The sequence below is a fragment of the Anopheles maculipalpis genome, chromosome 3RL, assembly GCF_943734695.1.
Source record: "Anopheles maculipalpis chromosome 3RL, idAnoMacuDA_375_x, whole genome shotgun sequence".
Lineage (NCBI taxonomy): Eukaryota > Metazoa > Arthropoda > Insecta > Diptera > Culicidae > Anopheles > Anopheles maculipalpis.
Window position 1 is genome coordinate 67,508,677 of NC_064872.1, and position 24,678 is coordinate 67,533,354.

At 44.3% G+C, this 24,678-nt stretch overlaps 2 protein-coding genes and 2 non-coding genes across 4 annotated transcripts in view; 1 reads left to right on the forward strand and 3 right to left on the reverse strand.

The window, feature by feature from the left end:
* Positions 1-24,678, reverse strand: part of LOC126562150 (multiple inositol polyphosphate phosphatase 1) — a 222,946-nt gene that overhangs the window by 196,836 nt on the left and 1,432 nt on the right. The gene's annotated exons all lie outside the window — the stretch shown is intronic.
* On the forward strand, positions 3,230-3,427 carry LOC126563451 (uncharacterized). Its single transcript, XM_050220096.1, has one exon. It carries the CDS (start codon positions 3,230-3,232, stop codon positions 3,425-3,427), a length of 198 nt encoding a protein of 65 aa, XP_050076053.1.
* LOC126566290 (U6 spliceosomal RNA) lies at positions 5,910-6,016 on the reverse strand. Its single transcript, XR_007607349.1, has one exon. It is a non-coding gene; the product is annotated as a U6 spliceosomal RNA (small nuclear RNA).
* On the reverse strand, positions 6,556-6,662 carry LOC126566291 (U6 spliceosomal RNA). The gene has a single exon (XR_007607350.1). It is a non-coding gene; the product is annotated as a U6 spliceosomal RNA (small nuclear RNA).

A 24,678-nucleotide genomic window follows, 5' to 3' on the forward strand; every position in this document is an offset into this window, starting at 1 on the left:
GTATCAAATCCACACACCACGCACACGGGCGGAAGGGTGTTTTTTATGATTTCGCTAGTCACACCAGAAGCCACCCCAAAATGGTCCCCTTGTAACGGACCGGGCGGCTACCTTTCACTATCGGAGTGTCCCGAACGAAGCAATCCACTTGAAGATTATGAAATCGCAAAGAATTCGTAATCAGATTCCCGCAGGAATCCTTCGACGAGCCGTTGAACGCCGGTACACATGACGGACGTGTCGTTCCGCTTTCAGCGTACAGACGACTTCCACGGTGTACTGAGCTGGATGCTGGAAGTTTGGGCGTACGCCGAAAGTGACAGAAAAGGATAGCGTACGGTCGGTTCCGCGACGGGCGTTCCAAAAACGGTCGCGCCCGGTTGAATCCCGTCCCATGGCACACACGTGCATATGCCAGCCGATTTCCGATAATGCCGATTATTGGACAACGCGCCAGCCGGGCTATTGATTTATGGGCCTTAAGGTTTCATTTCCTTCTTTCGCGTTCCCGCGCGGCGTTCGGGTTCAACTTTCGATTTCACTCACCGCAGCTGTCAAACGCGGCGTTCGAACGCGTATTTGGACAAGAGAGCGCGTTTCGGAGGTTCGGTTGGGACTGGGCGGTTTCTGTTCGTTGCCATATTATGATGGGTTGGCGTTTTTTCTTCTTTACGTTGTTTGCTATCGGGAACTAAAACTGTTTTGAGTTGACGGGCTCTGGTAGAGGCTAGAAATTGTAAACATGTTATTTGATGGAACGGACAGCTGCCGTTTGTGTCATTTGTCGATCATAAGTGTGTAAGCTAGGGAGTTAGGTTGGAGGTTAGGTGTGCGATGGAGGCCTGTCACTTGATAACGTAATCGATCACGCTCGATGATCAACTTTACCGGAGTTACTCTCACCAGAAGGTGTGTCATGTCGTGCAACGTATTGGTAACGTTGTAAGACGCGCTGATTACATTTCAATTAGTTTGTTTGAGACGTGTTTGAGAGAGGATGTAAGAGCCATGTTATAGAGGTGAGATTTTCTCACAGATGGCACTAGCGTATATGTACTTTTTTCATTTTATAGCCGATAGGGATTCTTTAAATGAGATCTTATATTCTATTACATTTATTGTTGGGAATCGGACATAAAGGATCTAGAATCCGAATTCTCTATTTTCTCGTAGATTTCCTCGAGTTACGTGATTTTGCTCTCCAGGGCATGATTTTGACATTTACAGCTATTATCATCTTTTTGCAATAACCATTTTCGTTTACAGCACTAATTATACGTTCCACTCGGAATTGGAAATGGCCATTACGTTCCACCAGATGAAGCTCCCTGTAGCACAATTTCGCAATAATCCGAAAACAACTCAAAATGATCATTTTTGCGCGGAGATCCTTCCAAACTCTTGCAGCGACCGGTGGTCTCCTGTTCAACCCCGTGCAACCTTAGGGTTAAAGGGCTCTACGTACATACGTACAGAGTGGACGAGTACAAAAAAAAAAGATACACGGTCGCAGAATAAACATAATAACCGCTGGCAACTCTCTCTTTCGATGAATCACGCCATCAACGCGATAACGCGACCATACTCGGTCCCATATGACGCCTGAGCGATCGTGAAACAAAAACCCGCCAGATATCGAATTTCTTGCGTCCCGAGCAAACAGCCAACCTCCGCCGGTTTCCCGAACTCTCCCGGTTAGGTTGGGTCATGCGTTTCGGTGTGTCGCCGCAACGTGCCTTGTGCACACCGTGCCTAAGCGAACGCCCGACTATATCGTCGTTATGTATGATACAGCCCCCGGGGCGGTGAAATGCCGCATAAAAAGTTACAAAATACTCCGACATCTCCGTACATCTCTTCTGCGAGTCTGTGCGAGTTCCTCCGGGTGACTTCATGATCAACCCGCATCACGGTGCGGAAGGAGGGGAGGTGGGGGGGGGGGGCGGAAATTAATCGGAGTACAATAAATAAACCCGCAAACACGGACGACGATTTTGACGAGGACACGAGGACGAGAGCACACACGTGAACGCTGAAGGTTAGCTGCATCAGGGCGCGGATGGAATGGATGAATCGCTTGGCGCTGGATCGGTTGGATCACTTTTCGATTTCTTTTCGGTGCTGTGGTTCTTTTGTGGTGTCTTCGCTGTAGGATGAACGAGCGAAAGAAATGGAAATTATCTGCCAATGTGCAACAATTTTGGTGCGTGTGCGTTGGCTTTCGCGGTTTGTGTTTTTATTTCCCGGGAAATCGGGCACCTAGATTTGGGGTGATTTTGTTTTGTTTCGTGAGTCCTCGTTGCTCTGTGTCGGTTGATGGCAGTCTGGAGGGTCAGAAGGGTTGCGAGGCCAGATCTGGTTCGTTGTGCTTGCAATGCGTGACGGTTTTTTGGAGGTGGGAGAGAACATTTATCATCGCCACGGCGTGAGCAAATTAAAATATTACAATTTTTATGAAGGCAAACTGTATGGCCTGTGACCGGCGCCATAGCTTGGTTACGCAATGTTTAGTGTTAAGTGTTGTTGGTGAGTTTTCATTGGCTTTGTTTTGGGTTTAAGTTCTTCCATTTCTAAATGGTCTAGACTAGTTGCTAGTCGGTTGTTAGGTGACTCGATGGTAGAAGCGAAAACGGCGCCGTTTTTCACAAGGCAGAACCGGAGTTCAAATCCCATCCAGACCGTTCCTTCGAAGTGTGTTTGATGTCCTGACCATAAGCCATTCTCGATGGCAGGCGTGACCTAGTTGGGTCGTTAAGTCAACAAGAAGAGGAAGTTATTTGCTAAAAAAATATAGTGACTTCAGCGAAATTCAGCACACTTTTAGTAAACGAGAGCGACGAAGCTCTACAGACCCTGAATCTGTTCAAATACACTCGGACACATTTTTAAGGCGTGTGTTTACACTAACCCTAAAACTTGTGGAAAACATGAAAGATGCTAGAAATGTCTTTGCGCGCTATCTGCCGTGTAAGTAAAGGCTCAAGTTGAATGCCTTTTTCGTGAACAATGTTCACCTAATGATTGTGTTTATTATCCATAAGTGTGCACATGTTAAGTCGCTTGAAAAAGAAAACTTTTCGTGCAAATTTTCGCAAACCAATTGTACAAATTCAGCTGCGCATTGCAGCAGCTGTGCTATTAATCATCCACCGCTCGCTGGAAGCAATATAAAACCCCCATTTTGGCCTTCGGAATAGGCCTTTGTTGGTTATTTTCTCAAAATCCAAAGATGAACCTATCGCTCCCATTCTGGCTGCTGTTGGCTCTGATCGGACTGTTTGCCACGGTGACCGTTGGGCAGACTCCGTGCCCATCCTCGACGCGTGTTCGCTGTAACATCCTCTGTCGCAGCTACAGCAAGTTCTCTTCGTGCAGCAATAGTGAGTGTGTGTGCGTCGATAAACCTACTACTAAAAGTCCTGCCTAAAAGAGTGGCTCAGAGCTAATGTAATACGATGCGAATAAACTAAGAGCGTTCTAAAGTCAAATCCTGATTGTGAAAGTTTACTCTGGCTTGGCGTATGAAAGAAATGGCTAAGTGACAGATGGGACCATCGATATTTCTAACTCATCATCCCAGAAGAGGTCAACAACACGTTAGCACTGTAGCTGGTGCTGGTGGAGTCTATTTCGCACTCGTCACTTTGGCTACCGTGTTTCGGCAAAAATCCTCGAACCAAGGCATGAATCTTCTTCGCCCACATCGTCACAGTTAATGACTGACTACCCAAACGCTCTTTCTCTCTCGATGCTTGTTTGTTATGGGGGCAATTTTGTCATTTATTCAATTTCACAACAAGTTTGGGCGTTGGGTCCGCGTGTAGAGTTGAACATAATTTTGAACCTAGCCTCTAACACACATTTTTACCGTTAAGGCAATCCGTTCGCGGGGTCCCTCCAAACGGGAGTAAGTTACGGTGGCGTACGTTAATCGACTTGCGAATGGATGATTTCGCAGTTCTCGTCGAATGATTGTTAAATGTGTCTTTTATTTTTGAGGATGGAAATCACAATGTCCTAGAGGAGGCGAAAACACACAGGTCGGCTGCCTCTTTCCGGAATGGGCAACAGGCTGACATAGGGGCGTTGGGCTGGTAACTTATGGCAATGTGTGTCAATGGTAAATGGCGGACATTGGAAATGACGATCGGGCGTTTTGACGGACAGCTCTGGACGCTGAGGTTTTGCATGCGAAAGACCATCAAGTTGTAGTGTGGGAAGTTTTGGAATGTTTTTCCCCGGAAAGTGATCTAGAGATAAATCTAACAAATGTTTTGGGACACTTTTTTTCTATATGTTATCTGTATGTGTACTTTCCGTCTCTACTTGTTGAACACTTGTCCAAACACATGGTCGTACACGGGTGATGATCTGGTAGAAGCTCTGCTGCTTCTAGGAGATTCGGGTTTCGTGTAAGTGTATCTCGTTTTCTTAAAAGAACGCTTTGTCAAGTGGAGTTACAACGCTTGTTTCGAAAACTCGAATGAATCACTACAACCATATCATCTTGCACATAACCATCCCAATGGTATGGTTACAATGGTGCCGTTCAAGGTTTCTAAATTTTACGAAGAAAAAGTAGTACACCGTATGTGCAAACACACGACACACAGCACCGTCTGGTGGCAGTATTAATACGAAGTATTTGTCAGAGTTTCAGTTGCCATTTCGATACCTTCTGCATCAGCAACCCGGACAGTACGTGCCCGAAAGCGACCGTGTGTGTGGTACAAGACGCAAACGAAACAGTGCACAAAAGCAACGATGAGATTCGTGGTAGTATCCTTCCTGTTGGTGGCTCTGCTGGGCATTTTCTCCGTCAGTGAGGCACAGTTCGCGAAAAATATGGCCTGCACCACCAAGGATGGACCCAAGTGGGCCAACAGCTTCTGCTCCGCCGTGTGCCACATGACTGGCCGTGGAGCTGGATCCTGCAACGACAAGGACGAGTGTATTTGCGCTAATTAAGTAGTTGGTCGTGCGTTGTTGGGCGCATTCAATGCGATAAGCAACGCTGTGTTCTGGTGGGATAGTGGTTAGATGAAATAAAGTTTTGTTAAAGTATGTACACTGATATTTATTTCGCATTTAGGATGACGTTGAGGAAGAGTTAAGTAAGCGTGGTTGGAAAGAAATATTGCACATAGACACATAATTTGATATGCTTTAAACTAGGTTGAAAATTGTAACTTCTAACACTCTCTTCTAAGCACAAGTCTACTTTACCTGAATTGCTGCAATCATAATACATTGATATATTACTCCAATTGAACTGATTGAACTGCAAATGCAAGGGAATGAAAGAGGAATACACACATTTGGTACAAGTGCACAATATAATTTATTATTAGGCTCAGTTTTTAAAACATTTTACAAATTTTAGTCCAAAAATTAATCGGTTGCAACTTTTTGACTATATTCTAAACTATGTAAACAGGACGGCCGTTTAAGATGCCCCTCAAAATTGACCTCCAGAAACGGCCGCTCATCTCCGGTTGAGGTTCTGTCTTGCCGTCCGGAGACACCACCACCTCGCTTGCCGTCTGTACGTTTCCATCGTCACTGGCGGCAGCCTGAGAGAAGCTAATCACGGCCAACAGACCGAGCAGGACGAATACGAATGCGAATTTCATGTTGAGCACCTTGTTTGGAGCTATAATTCAACTAACGTCGTAGTTTGGGGAAGTGTTTTATAGAAGCATTTCCTGTGCGGACGGTAAAAGATGAATTCTGTTATTTGTTTGAACAAAAAACCCATGACATAGCCTTGAAAACACATTGAGGATGTTTGTTCTCCTAGTATGTATGTGTATCAAGTGATATCCAAACAAACAGGTTTCTTTCCTTAGAGAGTACGACGGATGACGTGAAATTTTTTGTACGGAAAAGGATAAGCAGAATTTCCATAAAAAAATGTGGAACGCTTCACGATTTTGCGTGTCATCCTTGCGCAGGGGCCATGCTAATCTTCTCTGTATCGTTCCAATTTTAGTATATGTCTTGCCGAAGCAAAGACAAGGACGAGGGTGAATTGGTTGGTATATATACAGACTGCCATTCGTTTTAGTTCTAGCGATAGATAAAGGATATTCAGAAAATCGCTTCTTCCTGCTGGAAGACTGTTGTAAGGTTTCATTTCGGCTTCAGTTCCCAGCAAACTATACAGGTACAATCAAGAGAGAATGGTAGCTGATGTTTTACCTTGTAGTGTACCTGTTCTTGGCTTAAAAATGTTTATGTAGAGAATCAATTATTAAAATAATGCCGATAAATCACTCAAATATTTTGTTACAAAAGGACAGTCAAAATGGATAACTGTTTCCGTAAAAGAAGTAAGGCAATCTATCGTTTAAAAGACGAGTCGCTTGTCACTTTTTCTAAAAGAAAGAGCCGTGACTCACTGGTTCAAAACATGCTTTTCAGGGTGGATGCTATATTGATGGATGTTTCATTTTATATACAAATAAACAACTTACTTATATACCTAAATTACGACTTACACTACATGGTAGCGATGGAAAATTGTCGACCACCAATTAACAGATTTGCTCTACAAAAAATGTGGAACGCTTCACGATTTTGCGTGTCATCCTTGCGCAGGGGCCATGCTAATCTTCTCTGTATCGTTCCAATTTTAGTATATGTCTTGCCGAAGCAAAGACAAGTACGAGGGTGAATTGATTGGTATATATACAGACTGCCATTCGTTTTAGTTCTAGCGATGGATAAAGGACATTTCAGGATGTTCAACATTCCATCTATTGTGAGACTGTTGTAAGGTTTTATTTCGTTTTCTGCTCAACCACAAGCCATCTTTCTGGTACAATCAAAAGAGAACAGCGGTTGATTTATATTCTATACTGTTTTTTATCTTGCAAACTTCTTTAAACTTTATTTCAATGAGCACCTACCCGGGTATGTTTTGCATTTTTATACTCAGTAACATTTAATATGATAGATCTACCAACTTTAAGCTTTTGGAATGCCTAAGAATGTTTTCTATCATAAAGCAAAAACAATTTTTTTGTAATTATTTCAAGTATGTGTCTATGTATAAAATATGAAGATGTTGCAAGCTATGAAGACAAAAAACTAATAGATGAAGATTTTTTTAAATTCCCTACTAACTTTTTTTTGTTAGACAACAAATAGCTTCATATTTTGAGAAACTTTCAAAATGCAACCTCGCATGCAAAATGTATGACCTACCCGTGTAGGTGGTTATAGAAGAAAGAGTACATTTTTGATCATTTAAACGAAGGTTGAAGATCATTTTTAAAAACCATCAAAGCAAAGCATATGAATTATTTTAATGCTTAGAGAAGAAAAAAAAAAAGTTTTCGTGGAGTAAAGCAAAAACATGAGTGTATACACGACCAAGCGGCACTCACGACCGCACATGCTGGAACTCATAAACAACCCAGCAGCGCGCGCTCTCAGTTAAGGTTCATTCGTTAGAAGAGATAAGCTAGAGACAAGAGAAAGAGCAAGCAAAGCTAAGGGCTCGCTGCAAGCAAATCCATAAGAGCGTTAAATTTTCAAGCAAATGAACACGTGAACCAAATTTTAAAATAATAGTAAAAATTATGCTTTTTAACAATTTTTAGACACAATTTTACCACAAATACTGTGCCGTAAGTTACAGAGAAGACATGAAAAATGTAGACACAAAGCGTTTTCGATCCGAAAATTCATATCTCTACAATAACTTCGGTGTCCCTTCACCGGCTTCACTCACCTGCGCTTGCTAGCTGGCGCGATCAACCGAACCGATCGTTTCATTCGTGTTTCAACCGTCGATGCACGCGGTCGTTCAGCAGCGTGTGGTGCGAAGTTTAAAAAAAAACACAACAAACCGTGCGCGTAAAACAGACCTACAACACTTGGGTGTAAACAAAACAACCGTCGTACGGGTGGCGTGTTAAGGTCACCACAAAGCATAGTTTGCCGAGCCGCAGTTAGTGAAGTGTTGTAAACATAGGCGAGGAAGAATAACATCAGCACGAGGTGTGGGGTGAATTTAAATGCCCCAAAATTCGTTTGTTTTGGCAAGAAACGATAGGGAAAGTGGTTCTGCGGTTGCTGGAGGGTTGAGTGCTTTATAATTTACCCTCCCCCCCAGTGTGTATCCCAGTGACAGAGCATATTAAAGATCGGTCGCAAAATTTGCCGATGAAATCTGTGCACGCGTTGTTGGTGGCGAACGCCGGTGAAAACTTTCACAAATCGGTCAACCGTTTTCGGTTTTGATATGAATAATTAATTTCCCGCCCGAGCGGCACGCGGATCATCGCGGCGAGGCTTTTTCTTTATCAATTTAGTGTGTGCGTGATTCTTGATCGGCAACCAACCGATGGGTGAGTGTTTTTGTTGTGGCGCGGAAAAAAACACGCAACAAGTGATGTTCTGCCAGCTAACAGCAACTGCAACGCAGTGAGAGAGCATTGGTTCACAGGTTCCGAGCGTTTGAGTTTCGGTATGCCAAGCACAAAATGGCAATGTGAGAGAGCAGTTTTTACTTTCGTTCGGAAAGTGCTTCAGCCCGACTTTTAGTTTCGTTCCGATGCTAATGGTGTCCGGTTTGTGTGACTGCTCCCTAACGAACGAGCAAAGCGTTGGTGTCTTAACGTGCAGGTGTGCTGGCGGTGCGTTCTTTACGACCGGTGTCCCGGTTTTTTTTGTGTGTGTCCATGCGTGCAAACCATTAGATTTGCCCGCAAAAGAAACACAAAAATAGCAGAACGCAACCTCAAAAAGCTGGACAGCAGAAAACAACAGTAAAAACCAAGAAACGTCAGCTTGTTTTGGTGGAGTGAATCGATATTATCTTGCCCGGAAGGGAACCGGTTTGCAGGTGCGTACGGGTGACCGTGTCTCATAAACACTTGGTCTTGGGACTGGCCAGGTGATCTGTGGAGTTGCGTTTTCGGTAAGGATGACGCTACAGTGACCGCACCCGTGGAAAATACAAGTTACTGTCGCTGCATATCGATTTTGCACACCCAAACACACACACTTAGTAGGGCCACAAACGTGACCCCCGGGGACTGGCGCGTGCAGCGTGGAAGTTATCGATTTTCTTGCCGACAACCGTTCAACACCCCGGCGTCCGTCCGCTCATTGGCGCCTCTTCAAAGACGGGTCACGTAATCTTTGAAATCCACGGACTGTACGGTGTGAGGATTTGCCACGACACTAGCTAACGGGTGACATCAAACACAGGAGAATGTATTTGGTACAGGTAAGCAAGAAAGGATTCTACAATATAGGATGTACGTGTGCAAGTGGAATTACCCGTCCTGGCTTGGGAATGCAAATCTTTGAGAACCTGACTACAGGTAGTGTGCGGAATCGGAGGTCTCCCAATTGCTTCAATTAAAATCTCCCGGTGGGAAAACCCTCGTGCAGTTCACTTACCCGCCCAAAACAGAGCCCAACTGCCAAATTGGTGCTATTCCTTCAGGTGGTAGTAAAGTAATTTAAATCTCTGCAAGCGTGAGAACAACCGTCTCGAATTCATCTCCTTTTGGGAGTGTGAATGAAACTTTTACAGCACTTAAAAAGCTCCTCTACCCTCAACGAAGAGGAACGTTCTTCCAGTGGCATTGCTTCATGCTTTGGGAAGTCCTTTTTTTGTCGCAGCTTCACTTCCGCCTGGTATTGATAACTCCATTTACAGAGCTAGTGAGTTTATCTTAGCTTAGCGTCGATGTCATAATTCAAGGGCAAACGCTGTGTAATCTCATTTCATATCTGCCATTCCGCAACGTAAAGGTCACTGTGACATTGTTGTGCATTGCGTGGAGAGAAGCATTCTGTGCAGTGTTATATCGATAAATGGAATTTACGGTGGTTGTAGAATGAATGGCGGTGAAGGAGAAAAGTAAAATGATGGAAGATTTTAATCATACTTTCGATGTCGCAAGTTTATTAACGTTTGAAGGTTTTCAATTTGAAGTTTCACGGACAAGACATGCTGCTGGAGCAGCGGAGTGGCCCGATCGTCACACGGTAGGACGGTGGAGTTCGATTCCCATCCCAGACTGTTCCCCTGTAGTGAGAATTAAGTATCCAACTACGTGGTATCGATAAGTTTAGTAAGTCTTTCCATGGCGGGCGTGACCTAGTAGAAGGTCGTTTAGCAAGTAAGGAGTAAAGATGATACTGAAGATATTGTTAGTAAATAGTCCATACACGTCCACGTATTTTAAAATATATAAGAGTTTTAAGTAACCAAATTTAAAGTCTTCACAGATAACTCACCCGCCATTTCTAGAGGGTGTTGTCTGAATGCAGTTTATCTCACAACACTTGACGAAGGCAAACACCACTGCACGCCTTTGCTTGGCAACAAAACGTGCCGCTAATGTGCATTTGTAGTATTTGTTTATGTGCTTTTTTACTCATTTTCATCGTGACAAGGAACGTGACACAACCCCCATCTCGGACGATGTAATAATATTGTTGAGTGTGTTTGGCATGCTTGCTGTAAACTCGTCAGCAGATAATAGCAACGACACCACCAGCACAAGTCAAAATGATATCGTAAAAATGTTTTATTCTTCTCGCTAGCAGAAAAAAGCGCTTTTTTAAATTAATTTTTCGTTTCTTTTATTAAAAATCCGTCTAAAGTATGCGATGCATCGTGTTAGGAAGAAACTAAATAAATTTAAAAAAATCCCTGATGCTTCTTATCCCTCGAAGCGTGTCCTTCGAATACCAGCCGAATTAGCGGGTGGTAAACAATTTAAATCTTTGCCCTCCGGTCCGTTGTACGGTGAAGATTCTCGTCTTATTTCCTTTGATTTCGAGGAATATATCATCCCTTTTGAAGGATCTGAATCCCTCGCTTCCACTCGCGCAATCCAACGCCGTGTTGGAAATTGGAATCCCTGTTTTCTTCATCTTTACCTTGTAGGGGTGTGTTTAATTTTGTTATGCCTGTTTATTGTCGTTTGTTTTCTTCCTCTTCCTTTGCTGCGTACACCTTTCCCGCTCAATGCTGTTTTAATCCAAAAGCATTGGCAACGCTCAACTTCCTCACAGATTTGCCACAAGTCCTTGCGTGCGTCGCTCTGAAGGTTAACCGGTGCTATTCACGCCACAGTCGATAAATTGCTCACGTCAAACGATCGTCGCTACAGGATGGATCGATGGGTTTACCGTGGTCATAATTTCTGGCGGGCTGATTATTCGTCGGGGTTCGTCGCTTGCATCCGCGCGCGGATGCGCGTCAGTCTTTCGTTCCCGCTCCAAAGGAACCCAGCAGCGCTTTATCCTTTCGGATCGTATAAGGGAAAAAAGGGATCGAATCAGCACGGGATCGAGAAGATCGTTTGATTGTAGTGGTTTTTGTGTTACATTGAAAAACAACCATCAAAAAGGAAAGGGCAAAAATATTCTAACAAAGTGAAAATTATGCATTCGGGCTGTGCGAGTTTTAATGCGATGATGGCCTTCAGCTCGACGTGCAAGCTTCCTGGGAGGATAATTTTGACACACAATCAAAATGGCTGATGATTTGCTCCAGTTTGGTGTGTTGCGAGTTCTTCTTAGAACTGTTGAGGGGAGCAAAATATCTTCAGGAAGCATTTTGATTAGAGTTTTAGTTTTGATTTTTTCATACTTCCATTGTTTCTTCCTTAAAGATTTAAAAAGCTTCCGAGAACCTGTGTAGAATCTACACAAATAAATTGAAATTGTGCTGCCTGTTGATTGAAAAAGACAACAAAAAACAGTCAATCAACTTCGATGTAATTTTTTCCCTCTAGCTTTTCCTGTGTAGCAATACAGTAAAGCTCTATGGATGCTTCCAGTGAAGCCTCGCCAAAGATGGCAAAGGGTTTCTTTTTATGGATTCGATAAGTAAAACTAATTAACGCTAATTATTGTGGAAAGCCTACATTGCTTTTTTGTTCTACTACTACAACCACCACAGCTTAGCTGACCTGTGAGTGAGCTTTTTTTTATCTCGCAAGCCCAAATCGATACAAATGTACCGTTTATTTTCCATTCCCATCTATCGACAGCCGAACGTTACCTTATCTACCTAACCAATCCCCTCGAGATAAAAAAGGCAATTCACCTCGAATGATAAATGAATGGTGTAAAAGTGAAATTCATCACCAGAATGCACAGGTACCCGGCTAAAGTTCTGTGCTGCAAAATGAAGCTTTGAACCGGCTTGTGGGCGCTTTTTCCCTTACCCTAACCGAAAACGATCAGTTGCAAACCATTGATTAGATCGTACCGTAACTGTTTTGAGATGTTTTGAGACGCCCCAACAATTTGGACCCACTCTGCTCACGTGAAGATAGAGGGACATGGCTTTCTCACACACCGGCTGGCGTCTCGTTCTATTGTGGAAAGAATATGAACGCCCCAAAAATGGTCAAATTGTGGTCGCAAGCAATCGCCACATGCCACCAACAGAAAGCCAAACACAAGGAAACAAAACCCGTGATCCATTGTGTCTAAAGCATCCAAGATTTGCTCCAAAGCTGTGTGGACTAAACCGCTGTGCTCTCGTTGGTGTGCGGTGCGTACTTGCTGCTGCTGCTCTATGGTGAAACGGTTTCGGTAGACGCTTGTTAAAATTCAATTACAAAGGTGTTGAAAAATAAATTTACACCTTACCGTTAGAGCCGCATTGGGAAAGCTGCGGTGGTGAAAGGAGGAGCCAAAAAAAAATGAGATTATGAAATGAACAGTACTTCGTTTAATTTAATGTTGAACTTTTTGTTTTTGTGCCCAAAAAAAGAAGGATTGGCTGTTGTTTTTCCTACCGCGACTAGTATGGGCATTTTTAATGATTTTGCATCAGCAGATTAATGATCGTTTAAAGCATATCACTTGCTGTTTTCTTTTTGTACCGTTCAGTTGTGTCTTTTATAGCGAGCGGTAACAACGAACATTATGTGCATTATGTATAAGGCTTGTTCAAGCAGCTGCTGTGTGATCATCATGCTGATGACGACTTTTATTGTTCATCTACAGTCACTTCCCGTTTAGGGCATTTCTCACTTTTTTTTGGGTTTTTTAAATTTACATTTGCAGTTTAACTTTCCCATCTGCAAGCTAACGCTTCGACTGCTGCTTCTGCTGCATACACAAGCTGACTGATAGACTGAACCTGTCGCGACTCGCTACTGTTTGACGGTCGACAATGGTGACGATTTTTCGGACGACTCGCTTTCAACAGTCAAACAGTGAAACAGTCAAATAGCAAAACAACCTGCCACTCCGAAGCTGAAAACCCCCGAGGCGAAAGTGTAGCAAAACGCTGTCGATCCCGCACGGTTCGGGGATCGAAATTCATAACCCACGCCTACGTGAACTAGGCTCCGCTAGTTGGCGAGCTTACCACGAAAGTGATTAAAACTAAATTTAAAACGAATCATTTTCTCTCCTACCTAATCAGCTCGTTTGATTTTGTATGAGCTTTTTTTTTTGTATGTCGTTATTTCGATTCACCAACTCCACCCGGGTGTCGGTCACGGTCGAGCGTATGGTGGCCGGGGATGTCTTTCCTTCGGGCTCAGCTTTCTTGTGTGTTGCGCACCGTTGATGAAAAGTGCTTCCGAATAGAGGGAACGAAAAAAAAAACTTTCACTTCCAGAAAAGAAAACGATACGAAACGATTGTCACGATGGAACGAAAACCGATTCGTTGCCGTTTCGGTTCGGTTTGGTCAAACGCAAGGGGTCAAAGTGTGTTGTGTTTTGGGTTGATGTTGCGACCCGTTTTTTTTTTCTTTTTTTATGCTCCTACTGTTTGATAATGGGAATGCTGGTGGAAATGTTGTCACCAGCGATGAAAAGGGTATAGAGAAAGGGAGGGAGGGAAGCTTAAGAAATGGGAGAAGAAAGCCCCGGAGGGAGTTAATTGTACGCACTTAAGCGGATCCTGAGCGGTGTCCGCACCCGCATGACATCTTCATCGAGGTTAGTTAATACGGTGTGGAATTTCTCTCCGGCACGTTGAGATGCTGAGAAACTGGCCCCATAATCGATGGCTTTTGTGTTTGAGAAGGCTTTTCAGTAAAGGATTCTTTGTCCGGAATAAATAGTGCTCGATCAATCAAGGTGGCCACTCGTGCAAGCAAGCAGTTCTTGAGATTCCAATAGAAAGATTGAATGCAATTGAAGATTGAGTGTACGCAGGAATATAGGGGTGTCTACATTATCCGTCCTGATCGCACACCGTACCTCACTAAAAATGTGGGTTTTCATTCATAGAAAACACCTGCTTCTAAGGACTGGTTAAGTATTGCATCATCATCGGACTCTCGCAGTGTTGTATATCCAGTTTTTTTTTCCAACTTGCTATTCCCACAGCAACATCGCTCGGTCGCTTCCCTTTCTGGGGTAAAGAAGTGATCTACACGTACGACCCGTTCATACCTTACGATTGCATCCCTTGCTGCATCACATGCACCACACAGACCACAATTTTCGCACTATGCAATCTACACGTACCTTTCCATTTTTTTAAATGTTTTTTTTTTCCCCCGGTGTGTCGATCGCATTCCCCTGCACGATGTTTTCCGACTTCGACAGAGCGAAAGTCGTGTCATGTCATGTGTGCTGAAACGAAAGTGAAGAAACCATATCGTGGCAGGCGTACCTGCTGCCAGAGTCCTTGCTGCGGTGAAAGATAGTCCAGTCGTTCGGCAGCACCGGTTAGGGGATTAGCAGACAGTGGTGAAGCAATTGGAACAAGTGGTCGTTTGCTGTCATGTTTTCTGGTGGAATTGAATCATCGAAATGCGTTGTCCAAAGCGTTGTCCGCAGCGACATATGGTTGAGGTTTTCGATGTTTATTATCCTTCTGAACCGGGGTGGGAAAGGTGGCTTGAGATGGATGATAAATGTGCGTAAGGATGAGATGTAATTTAAGATCCTTTTTAGAATATTTTTTTTCAAAGCGAATGTTTTACTGCTTGTTGAGAAGTATGGGGGAGGAATAGAAGAGATACACATTACATTTATTGGTGCTTAAAGTTATTGGCGAAGCAATACGAGTAGGTCATTTGTTATAAATAAAAATGAGATCAATTTCGAAGCATTACGTGGTGTCCCGGAATCAGTATAATTCAAGTTGTATTTTATTGTATCCACCTGTGCACATCTGTGGCTATCACAGGAGGGTAAACGACGGTCCAGTGCGTCTCTTTGAGAAGGCGTAGGTTTAAATTAAAATCGGATCTCAGATTTTGATCGGGTTCTATGAGAAAACTGAGGGCATAAGCAGAAATCGGACAAAATGTTAGAACGAATAAGAGGACTCTTTCAATTAGCTATCTTTTTTAATTCAAGTCCCTCGAAATAGTATTTTAGATTTTAATTTTTGTCTGAAAAATGACTTCGACTTTAGTTGAGGAATAACTTGTTGGCTTCACGACTCGTAAGTGATGCTGGCCACCTAATGGCTTACGAGACTTATTCATACCACGTAGTGGGATAGTTTGGGCTATCCGGTGGTAGAGGCGACAGCAGTAGAGGTAACTTCTATTATCCAACTAAGTGACATCAGCAGGTCAGGGCCGGTGTAATCTCAGAGGCCATTAAGCCAAGAACAAGAAGAAACTTGATAATCTAACCTGATTACGGAGGAACGATCTGGATAGGATTTGAACTCCGTAGCTTTCGTAGCAATACATGAAAAATGTATAATATTTGATTCAAACATTAGTTTGGTTTGTCCAAGCGCTCCAAGCGTCAAAACGCTTCCAAAAAAAGTTATTCTAGACCTAACCGGTCCAGTGTTACAGCGGTACCGTTCTTCACACTGGATCGAATCCCATCTTAAGCGTTCTCTCGTAGTGAGGACTGACTACCCAACTACGTATCTATCAACTAGGCTTGGAAGCTATTAGATGACTGGCATGACCTCGGAAGACGGTAAGCCATGACGAAAAGAAAAGAAGATTTGAAGATGAATGTCAGATAATTGTCCATGGAGTTATCTTGGGACAAAAACATGTCTGCAAAAATGTTGACTTTGACATAAATTGAATAATTGTGATACGTCGCCATCGAGTCCATAAGAGGTGGCTATATATTACTATTATGTGTCACTTCTTTTTCTTTACGCATAAACCACAATGTCATCTTACTGCAGAACCATCCAGTTGCGAACTACACCCGTACAATACCCATACCTAAAATGCATGCTCCATTTGCTTTAGAAAAGTGTGTAATTGTTGTCGTACGGGACAATAAGATGATGCCCCATTGGAACAGCTTTCACATTAACAACCGATGAGCCACCATAAAGAAGCATAAAAGGCACTTGCGATCAAGAGAAAGAGCAGTTTATAAGGTACAGATAGAAAAAAAACCACCTGAAGACCAGTGCCGAATGGATTCCATGGACGGGCCCAACCCAACTCTAGCCCAGCGATCGACCGAAGTGCGAGTGATGCAAGAAAACGAATTGTTTTAAATTGCGAAGCTAATACAACATAGCGACAGACAGCACTTGTATTGGTTCGCCATTTTTACACGGTTTTTCGGCACGGTGTCCCATTATTGCTGTAAATTCTGGCACCGAGATGGGGTCGCTACTATGCGCCTGCCAGGCAAAACGTGAGTCGATCATCGCGCCTCGGTAACGATCGGCCAAATTAGGGACGCTTTTGTGGAGTAGAAATTCTTTCGAGATGGCTTTTTTTTTACTTGCCGAAAGACTCGGACCGCTGTAGGCGCCACCGTGTTGAACCGGGTGGCAGCAGCATAAATGGGCTAATGGTTTTATCTGGTAGTTCATTTCCGCACCCTCTAATTGACGCAATCCACATCGTATCGGCGACGCACAAGAATGATCCACCAAATTGCGTCCATCATCGTGGCATGCCAGATGATCGAGTGTACAGACTATGGCTTCGGCGCAGCATCGTTCGCTCGAACGCTTTCCAAGATGCATCTGCAGCACACGGGTTTCAGACAGTGTCTTAAAGCACGTGAAACGGTGGAACAGTTCGCGCGAGCTAATTTAAATCCCACCTAGCGCGCCGCGTCTAGAATGAAGTGCTGGTCTGGAGTGGCCTGTTCGGAAGAATGGTGGAAAGCACTCAGCAGGGCAGAGGGAATATGCATGTGAAAGGGAAGGAGGAGAGGGGAGGGGGGGGGGGGTGGTAGAGTTAGGCGAAAGAGAGTGAGGAAATGTTCAACCATAAAAGGGTAGAGCTAATTGCTGTTTACATTATTTATCGCCGCCTGTCTTTTGATGGCGATATGCTGCAGCTTACCTCCCGCTGTTGGGGAAATGATGTGGGGGGGCGAGAGGAGCAGAGGTGTTGTTTGGGGGCTGAAGTGCATACACGTGCGATCCTCCACCCTCGAGTCAATCAGAATGGATCAATTTCGTCCGATCCTCGTAGTAGCCCGATTATACTGATCTGTTGCCTACGGGGAACATTCGCGGTACATCTAAGTTCTACCCGTGGGACGTGGGATGTCTTCGTAACTACACATGCACACATACACAAACACTCCTCTGACCTTTTTTGAGGTGTTGGTTTTAGGTTGGTTCAAGCAGTTGGAAGATATCACTGCCAAAGTTTCCTACATTTCCTTCATCCGGTAAAGGGCTAGAATTCCAAGTCACCATCGCTTCTAAATCTCGGGCGGATCAGTGGGCCATTGGCCGGATAATGGAATCGGGAATCGATCGGTTCATTCTAATAGTACCCTAAAGGGAGACGCGCAAGACGAGATCCTGGGTTCCACACTACCGAGGTACCGTTAGGGCAATCAAAATCAAGTCAAAACATCGCACCATCCAAAAGCCCGCTGGGAGCGACCGACTAAGGGGTCGCATATCCACAGCAAGCGTGGTTGTTGCATCAGTGCAATCCACGTTCGGAGTTTTTTGTTTGAGATGGCGGGAAGATTTGAGACCGAAAAAGCCCTATACCGGTGTCAGATCATTTCAGAGCCGTTTCAATCAACCAGGGGATGGCTCACTGATTTGGATCAATTTATGACACGATGATTAAGGGACATTACCGTAGGGCTCAAGGTATTGTGAGGCGGTGGCTTTATGGAACGTCGGACACCCGCCTCCGTCGCGTCACAGCCAGAGCCAACCACGCTTTGTGACAATGTTCCGACCAAATTAGGTCGTTTATATGCTGCTTTCGATGGTGTTGCAGACAATGGGGCTGTTTGAAGCTCGTTGTATGGTCGATTCTTTTCTGGATCTCTTTCTGGTCGGTTGCTGGGGTTGTTGTTTGAGAGGTTGCGGTGACAATTCTGCTTTGCAGCATTTGAAGATGAAGTACGAGATCCGGAGTGGGTCCCGTACCCTACACGAAGCTGTGTCGGGAATCCTCTTGAAAAATATCTTTGAGGACCACTTGTGCGGTAAACCGAGATCTTCCAGTGATTACCAGTGGGCGCAACTCCCTCCAAATGGGAGCTGATGGGGTAAAACCAGCACCCAAAAATTCAATCCATGCCGGTCAAGCGAAGCCATTGCAGTGCCATGCTTTATGCTGCACGATTGCAAGAACCTCAAACTGACGTAATCGAGCCGGTGATTATGTTTGTGCGTCTACCAGTTTCCACACGTTCCAGGGTTTGGAACCATATCGCGTCATCGTGACCACACACACACTCTCATCCGTTTGGTTTTTCGTTCGGTTTTGTGCGTGTTGTTGTTCTTCTTCTTGTTTGGTTATAAAGTTTTACTCATTGGCACCATAAAACTGACTGGAGCAACACTTCCCTACCAGCATACTGCTGCTGTTGCGAACCTGTAGCTCCCCCTCCCGGCGAGTCGTTGTGTTTGGGACGAGACGCACGATCTGTCCATCCATCAGCCTTCCATCGCTTGAGGATCCCCAATCCTCGAAACGCTCGAATTGGCGTTGACAGATTGCATCCTGGTGTGTTGGGCGTGAGGAAGTGATGTAGAGAGATTCAAAACCAGCTCGAGAAAGGCCTCTGGACGTCGTGCGAGCAGTGAGGCACGTCACGAAGAGTGTACGCAGTACCAAGTCTCGCGTTCGGGGGAAAGTGATCGTGTTGAAGGTTATGTACACGCACCATGCCCATACTTGATGCAATGCGTGTGTGCGAAGAAGATGACCGGAAGAAAATTGCATTTGCGCGATCGTGCAAGGAAATCCCGGGAGCTGCGTCATCTGGATGGACGCGAGTGACAGATGCGAAGCAGGGCCTTGGCTCTATCACTTTAATTATCTTGTAGAGTGATGGTGCTGAGGCTGTCGCTGGTATTACCGCTGGATCTTTGTTTCTATGGCGGGTTGCTTTGATTTTTTTTCGCCTTCTTAATTACTCGCGGCATGCTACTATTACGCACAGGAGGGGATTGCTTTACTTGGCTCTACAAATTATCCACTAAACGTTGATCTTTTGCTGTACAAGTACAGATAACTTCAGAAAAGAAGATTACGCTAGGGAAGCCAGTGGCAGTGCAATTTCTGAACCCTTTTAATAACGAAATTCGTGTTCTTTTTTTTCTCTCTTCCCTGTCCTTTCCAGGTAAGCATTCATAACTGACGGAGATGACCAAAGCGCACAGATGCCTCGGGATCACTTCTGACGCATCCTGCACGTATAAGCGATATTTGACGACAGCCGTGTCCTAGGAATATCTGTAGAACGTCTGCACTTGAAGTTCTGAAAGCAAAGGAAAAAAAAACTGCTCTAGAAGCGGCTGTCTTAATCCTTCCCATCTGCGTCTCATCTCCGTACGATATGCTGGCTTTGTCTCACTGATTGAGGATATTCATCAGCACAGTAAAGGTTGCAGTTGAATAGCATGTAGAACCTCGGGGGAACGAGTTGATCTGCCAGATGTGAAACAGGATTTTCAATTAGAGGTAGAATTGTTCCTGCTGGTGCGTATTATATCTCCAAACCGTCCTGCTTGGTTGCATGTTTGGGTTTGCACCACAATGAAGTGGAAGTGAGAACAAAACCTCGCTCCTTTCGGAATATGGGCTGCTGCTATATGCTGTGCTGGAACAGGTTTTTGTGATTTTTTTATTCTTCTTGGCTTTTTTCTTCTTTTCTTATTGTTGATCCTCTCGGTCAAGGCTCCACAAAACGCTCAGGAAAACGATTATATATTAGAACGATCTTGCAACGGCTGTTGTTTGGCCGATTATGTGCTCGGTTCCTTGGAATTGCCCATAAATCGTGGGATTTGTCAACCACCTCGCGACAATCGAACACCAGTGACGATCATCTTCCAAAGACTCAAAAAAAGGAAGATCAGTATTGTTTGAGGAGTGTCGCCCCACGATTCCGGTACGGCAGTATGCTTTTCCGAGCCCCATCTAATGCATAATACTTACCAGAGCGTTGGTTGGATTATGTTGCCTTGTTTTGCTTCACGTTTCGACAAAAAGGGCATCTTCTTTCGTTTGGTCCAACCCTTCTCAGCTTCTTCAACGGAAGGAACGTGGTAGAAACATTGGAAAGAGAATATCGAGGAGAAAAAAAAGCAGCACTAAAGTTCACGAAGAGTAGTGGTATTAATTTCTCATAAACATAATCTTGTCACCATTCAAGGCTTTTTTTTTCGCTGCTCCAAAGTTAGTCTGCATCTCTGCCGAGCATCACTACACTGCATCGTACAACCCCACCGGGTATGCCTGCTGTGCTACCGGATCGATACGATCGGCGATCCTGCCCGATACGATCGATGTCGGGTGAGAACATGAGCAAGCTTTGGAAGGAATGTTCTTAAAATCCGGTACGACTCGTACGTATCGAATTTCGGTTGTCCGGCCCTTTTAAATCCCGGTGCTTCCAGGCAACTACTACCTACCCTGCACTGCTACTGTTTCCGGCTATATAATCGATAATGGACGCTCTATAGACACGTTGGGACGTCGCTTTTTTTCGGTGTCCAGAACATATTAGGCTCATCGAACTGTGTGTATCGAGCATCCGCGGTTAAAGCATCAGATTTAATCCTTTCATCTGTGTTTTTGGAAAAAGTATGAAGCAACAGTAGCAGACTGAGAAAGAAGAGGAACTCCATAACCCAGACACTTATGAGATGGAGTTTTGTGTTTATTTATCTCCGAAAAGAAACCTTAGAAGTCACTATTATTTACGCCTTTTTAGCCTGAAGTCATTATTCGCAAAACGCTCACGATCGGACAGAGTACGTTCTACCCATTAAGACCGAATAGTGCGCTCTCTCTACACTCCAAGCACGAAGCCAATCCTAAGTCGGACTCCTTCAGGGTTCTTTCCCAAAAAACGAGAGCAAAAGTGAACGGTAAAGGGCATTAAGCGCAAAATGCGTGCCGGCAGAGCGCCACACACACACACACGAATTGCGAATGTTTCTTTTTTTCTACACACAAAACCGGGAAAACAAGTCTCCGGGGCCGTGGTGCCTAGAGGTTTTCAGAGGTGTATGGGCTGTCTGGCACATGAAGGCCACAGGATAGCGCAGGAAGTAAAAGTGGTAGTTTCCGCTAGAATGTGAAACAGAACGCAAAGACAATTAACTACTGGAAGTGTTGGGGCTTGGAATGGGTGGGGTGGCATTCTAGTTTCAATTGAATGTAATTGTTAGGGTAAAGTGGAACTTCGTTCCCTAGCAAACTAGGCTAGTTCCAGCGCGGTAGATAACGCTTTAACAGCTTAAGAGCGCCTAAAAGTAAGTTTTTGATATCACATATCACTTTGGAAATTGGAGCCTCACTAAACTTATGTAATTCATCAAACCGAGTGAGGTAATCACACTCACGCTCGATTGCAGGCATTGTGAGCACATTAATCCACCCATCGGTTGTATCAAATGTCGCGTTGTTTCTCCGATTGTATCAATTCCCCGCCCAAGTGTGGCGAGTGTTGCTGACAGTCCCAGAGGTTCGGTCTATTGAACCACGAAAGTCAACCTCTAAGCCTACTAACGGTTAAATCCTGAAGCTCCCTCCCCCTCCCCACTGGCGAGGGTAAAACTAAGGCGCTTATATATGGTGACGACACCATGGGGAACTCATTGAAGGGCATCCGTTGTGTACTTAATACGTCGCAAATCAAGGTTAGAGCCAGGTCACGGTGGATCACTCAAGGTTCGCCTTTTTGGATTTCTTGCCCCCTTCCCAGACTCGATACCATGCCTCGCCGCGCCCTCCTTCCCAGCTTAGAATGTCCCACAAAGCGGGAGGAAAAGAAAATGTCTGTCAGTAGTACGTCAGTACTCACAGGGGGCCTTTAGACGAAAGTGTAATTACGGTTGTTTGGTTAGCGCTTGGAACGATTTGTCGGATGCTTGCTTTCCCGATTCGATCCCTGTACGAAATGGAGTACGGGATAGACATATACTCGAGATTCGATACGTGTAGAATTACAACCCCGATGCCACTAATGCATTCGATGCCTCGAAGAGGTGTTGAGGACGGCCCAGTCCATGCCTATGGGGCGGATAGGTTTTTAATAAATTACCGGTGGATAGAGAGACAGATCTAGAGAGAAAGAGAGGGAAAAGCACACACACACACACAGATCCCTAGAATGGAGAAAGAACACAAGGGAAAAGAAGAAAAAACCAACACCATTTGAATACAAATTGCTGCAAAGAATGCGGGATCGTTCTGCGTTTTAGGCTTTTCGTGGGTCCACCAGGGTGTTTAATAGCTCAAGCATTTTAACCCTCCATCCAAACCAACTGGATCCAACCTGGAGCTGGGATGCTGGGGCTGTTTTTTGTTGTTGTTTCTGTTTGAAGATGCGCAACCTGATGTCCCGTAGATGAAGAATGACAAGACGATTGTCATAAAGTTTACCGGTGAGCCTAAAACGGAGACCTCGGAGTTGATTGTTGTTCCGTGTTCCGCATTTTTGTTGTTGTTGTATCCTCGCAGTATATTCTTCTTCCTTCTCTCCACATTTTTCCTTCACACACTGCTTGATCGCATGCTGTTAAAGCATAGTTCCTATGTTCCTATTTTGTGATAAATTGCGCTAGCTCCACCGGCTGGTCCGCTATCGGAGTGAAAGAAAAGGGTCCCCAGCGGGTGGTTCTAGGAATAAAAAAAACACACCCGCAAACCACACTGTCGTCTTAAGCCTTCTTGAGATGCCCCGGTAACAGGTAGAATATACCAGAAAGGGCGTAGAAGCATATGTAGGTCAGAAAAACATTACGAAATGAGTCGAACAAAACCTGTAGCAGGTGTGGTTGGTTGCTTGCCCGTGCTGGCGTGTAAACCCCAAGGTGTTGGGTTTTAATTTAACCATGTTTCTGTCCAAACCACCGCTACTTTGACTTCTTCTGCACCTCAAGCTGCTGACGCTGCTGTCAACGGATTGATCATGGGATCGTGTCGTACAGCGTGGTCAACGCAATGCTGAAGATGTATTGTAAACATGGATAATAGATTCACAGTTAAACGATAGAATCCCAAAAAAGGCATTCTACAGAGATGGTAAGGGGAAAAAACACATCCAATCCTTCTCATTGTTTGGTCCTCAGCAATTGAGTATTTGCGAAAAAAAGGAAGGCTCAACGCGATGTACAAAAAGCATGTATTTACGCAAAATGCGTTATTGTTCATCGCATTCAAACGGATTGATAAATGATACAAAAAGCGTGTTCGATCCTTTTGCTATGCGTGTTTAAGAATATTTGGCAAAATATAGTATGTAGAGCCTTTAAAAAAACACACACACACACAAGGCTTTAACCTCGTACTCACTCGATAAGGTCATCCATATTGTAACCATCAATCAATGTAGCTTCCCTCCGATTGGTCTCTTCCCAAATATTATGATTATGGTTTATTACCGCTTACCTTCGCGAATGATTTCTCATTAGCAGAGCACGGCGGATGATTGAAGGCTTAAAGCATATTAATTTTAAACACTTCTTCATCTTCCTCCAAAAGACATCACTCCGAAATGGACCATAAGCAGATTATAAGTTTTTTGTTGTGCAAACACAAGGTAATCCTGTGGCCTGTGGCACGATTTCAAAAAATTTGGGTCATCTGCTTTGCACCAGTTGGCCACCCAAAAATCGCCCATACTCCAGTGAGTATGTAAAAACGCGATTAACCTTCTCCGGTGTGACGTGCATGTAGCACCGAAGCAAGAGCGTAACGATCGAAATTTTTGTTTCCATATCCTAATACTTGCTAATAAAAACACTTTGCTCTTTTTTTTTGTCGCATAAAGAATGGAGTGTTTTGTTATCACGAAAAATGAGGAGAAAATGACCCCGTATGTGTTGAAACACCACGTTCCAACCAAAAAAAAAAAAAAAGAGGCGCATAAATTATCGGCTCTGACAAAATGCAAAAACCTACAATCCGGTGGCCAACGACCTGTCGCACACTGTTTCTACCATCCATGTTGCGCAGACAACCCTTGAAGCGTTGTTTTTGCCTTAACCTTATTTCGTTTCGAGCGTCGAAGCAGTTTGCGTACCCAATGTGTTATGCTAACGGTGGTATGTGAGAAGCGTTTTACACTTGTATCGATTGGACCGATGCATGGGGGAGGCGTTTGAGGCAACGGGCCAAGAACAAGTGGTACACCTTGACGGGGGGAAAGGGACAAACACACACTGTTGTGGCACCAACATAACAATCGAATCCAGAGTTTGGAGTGTGCCGTTCGAACACCTAGATCACGCCGAATCGGCGGTGGTGGTTTTGATTTTGCTGTTGAATTTATTTTA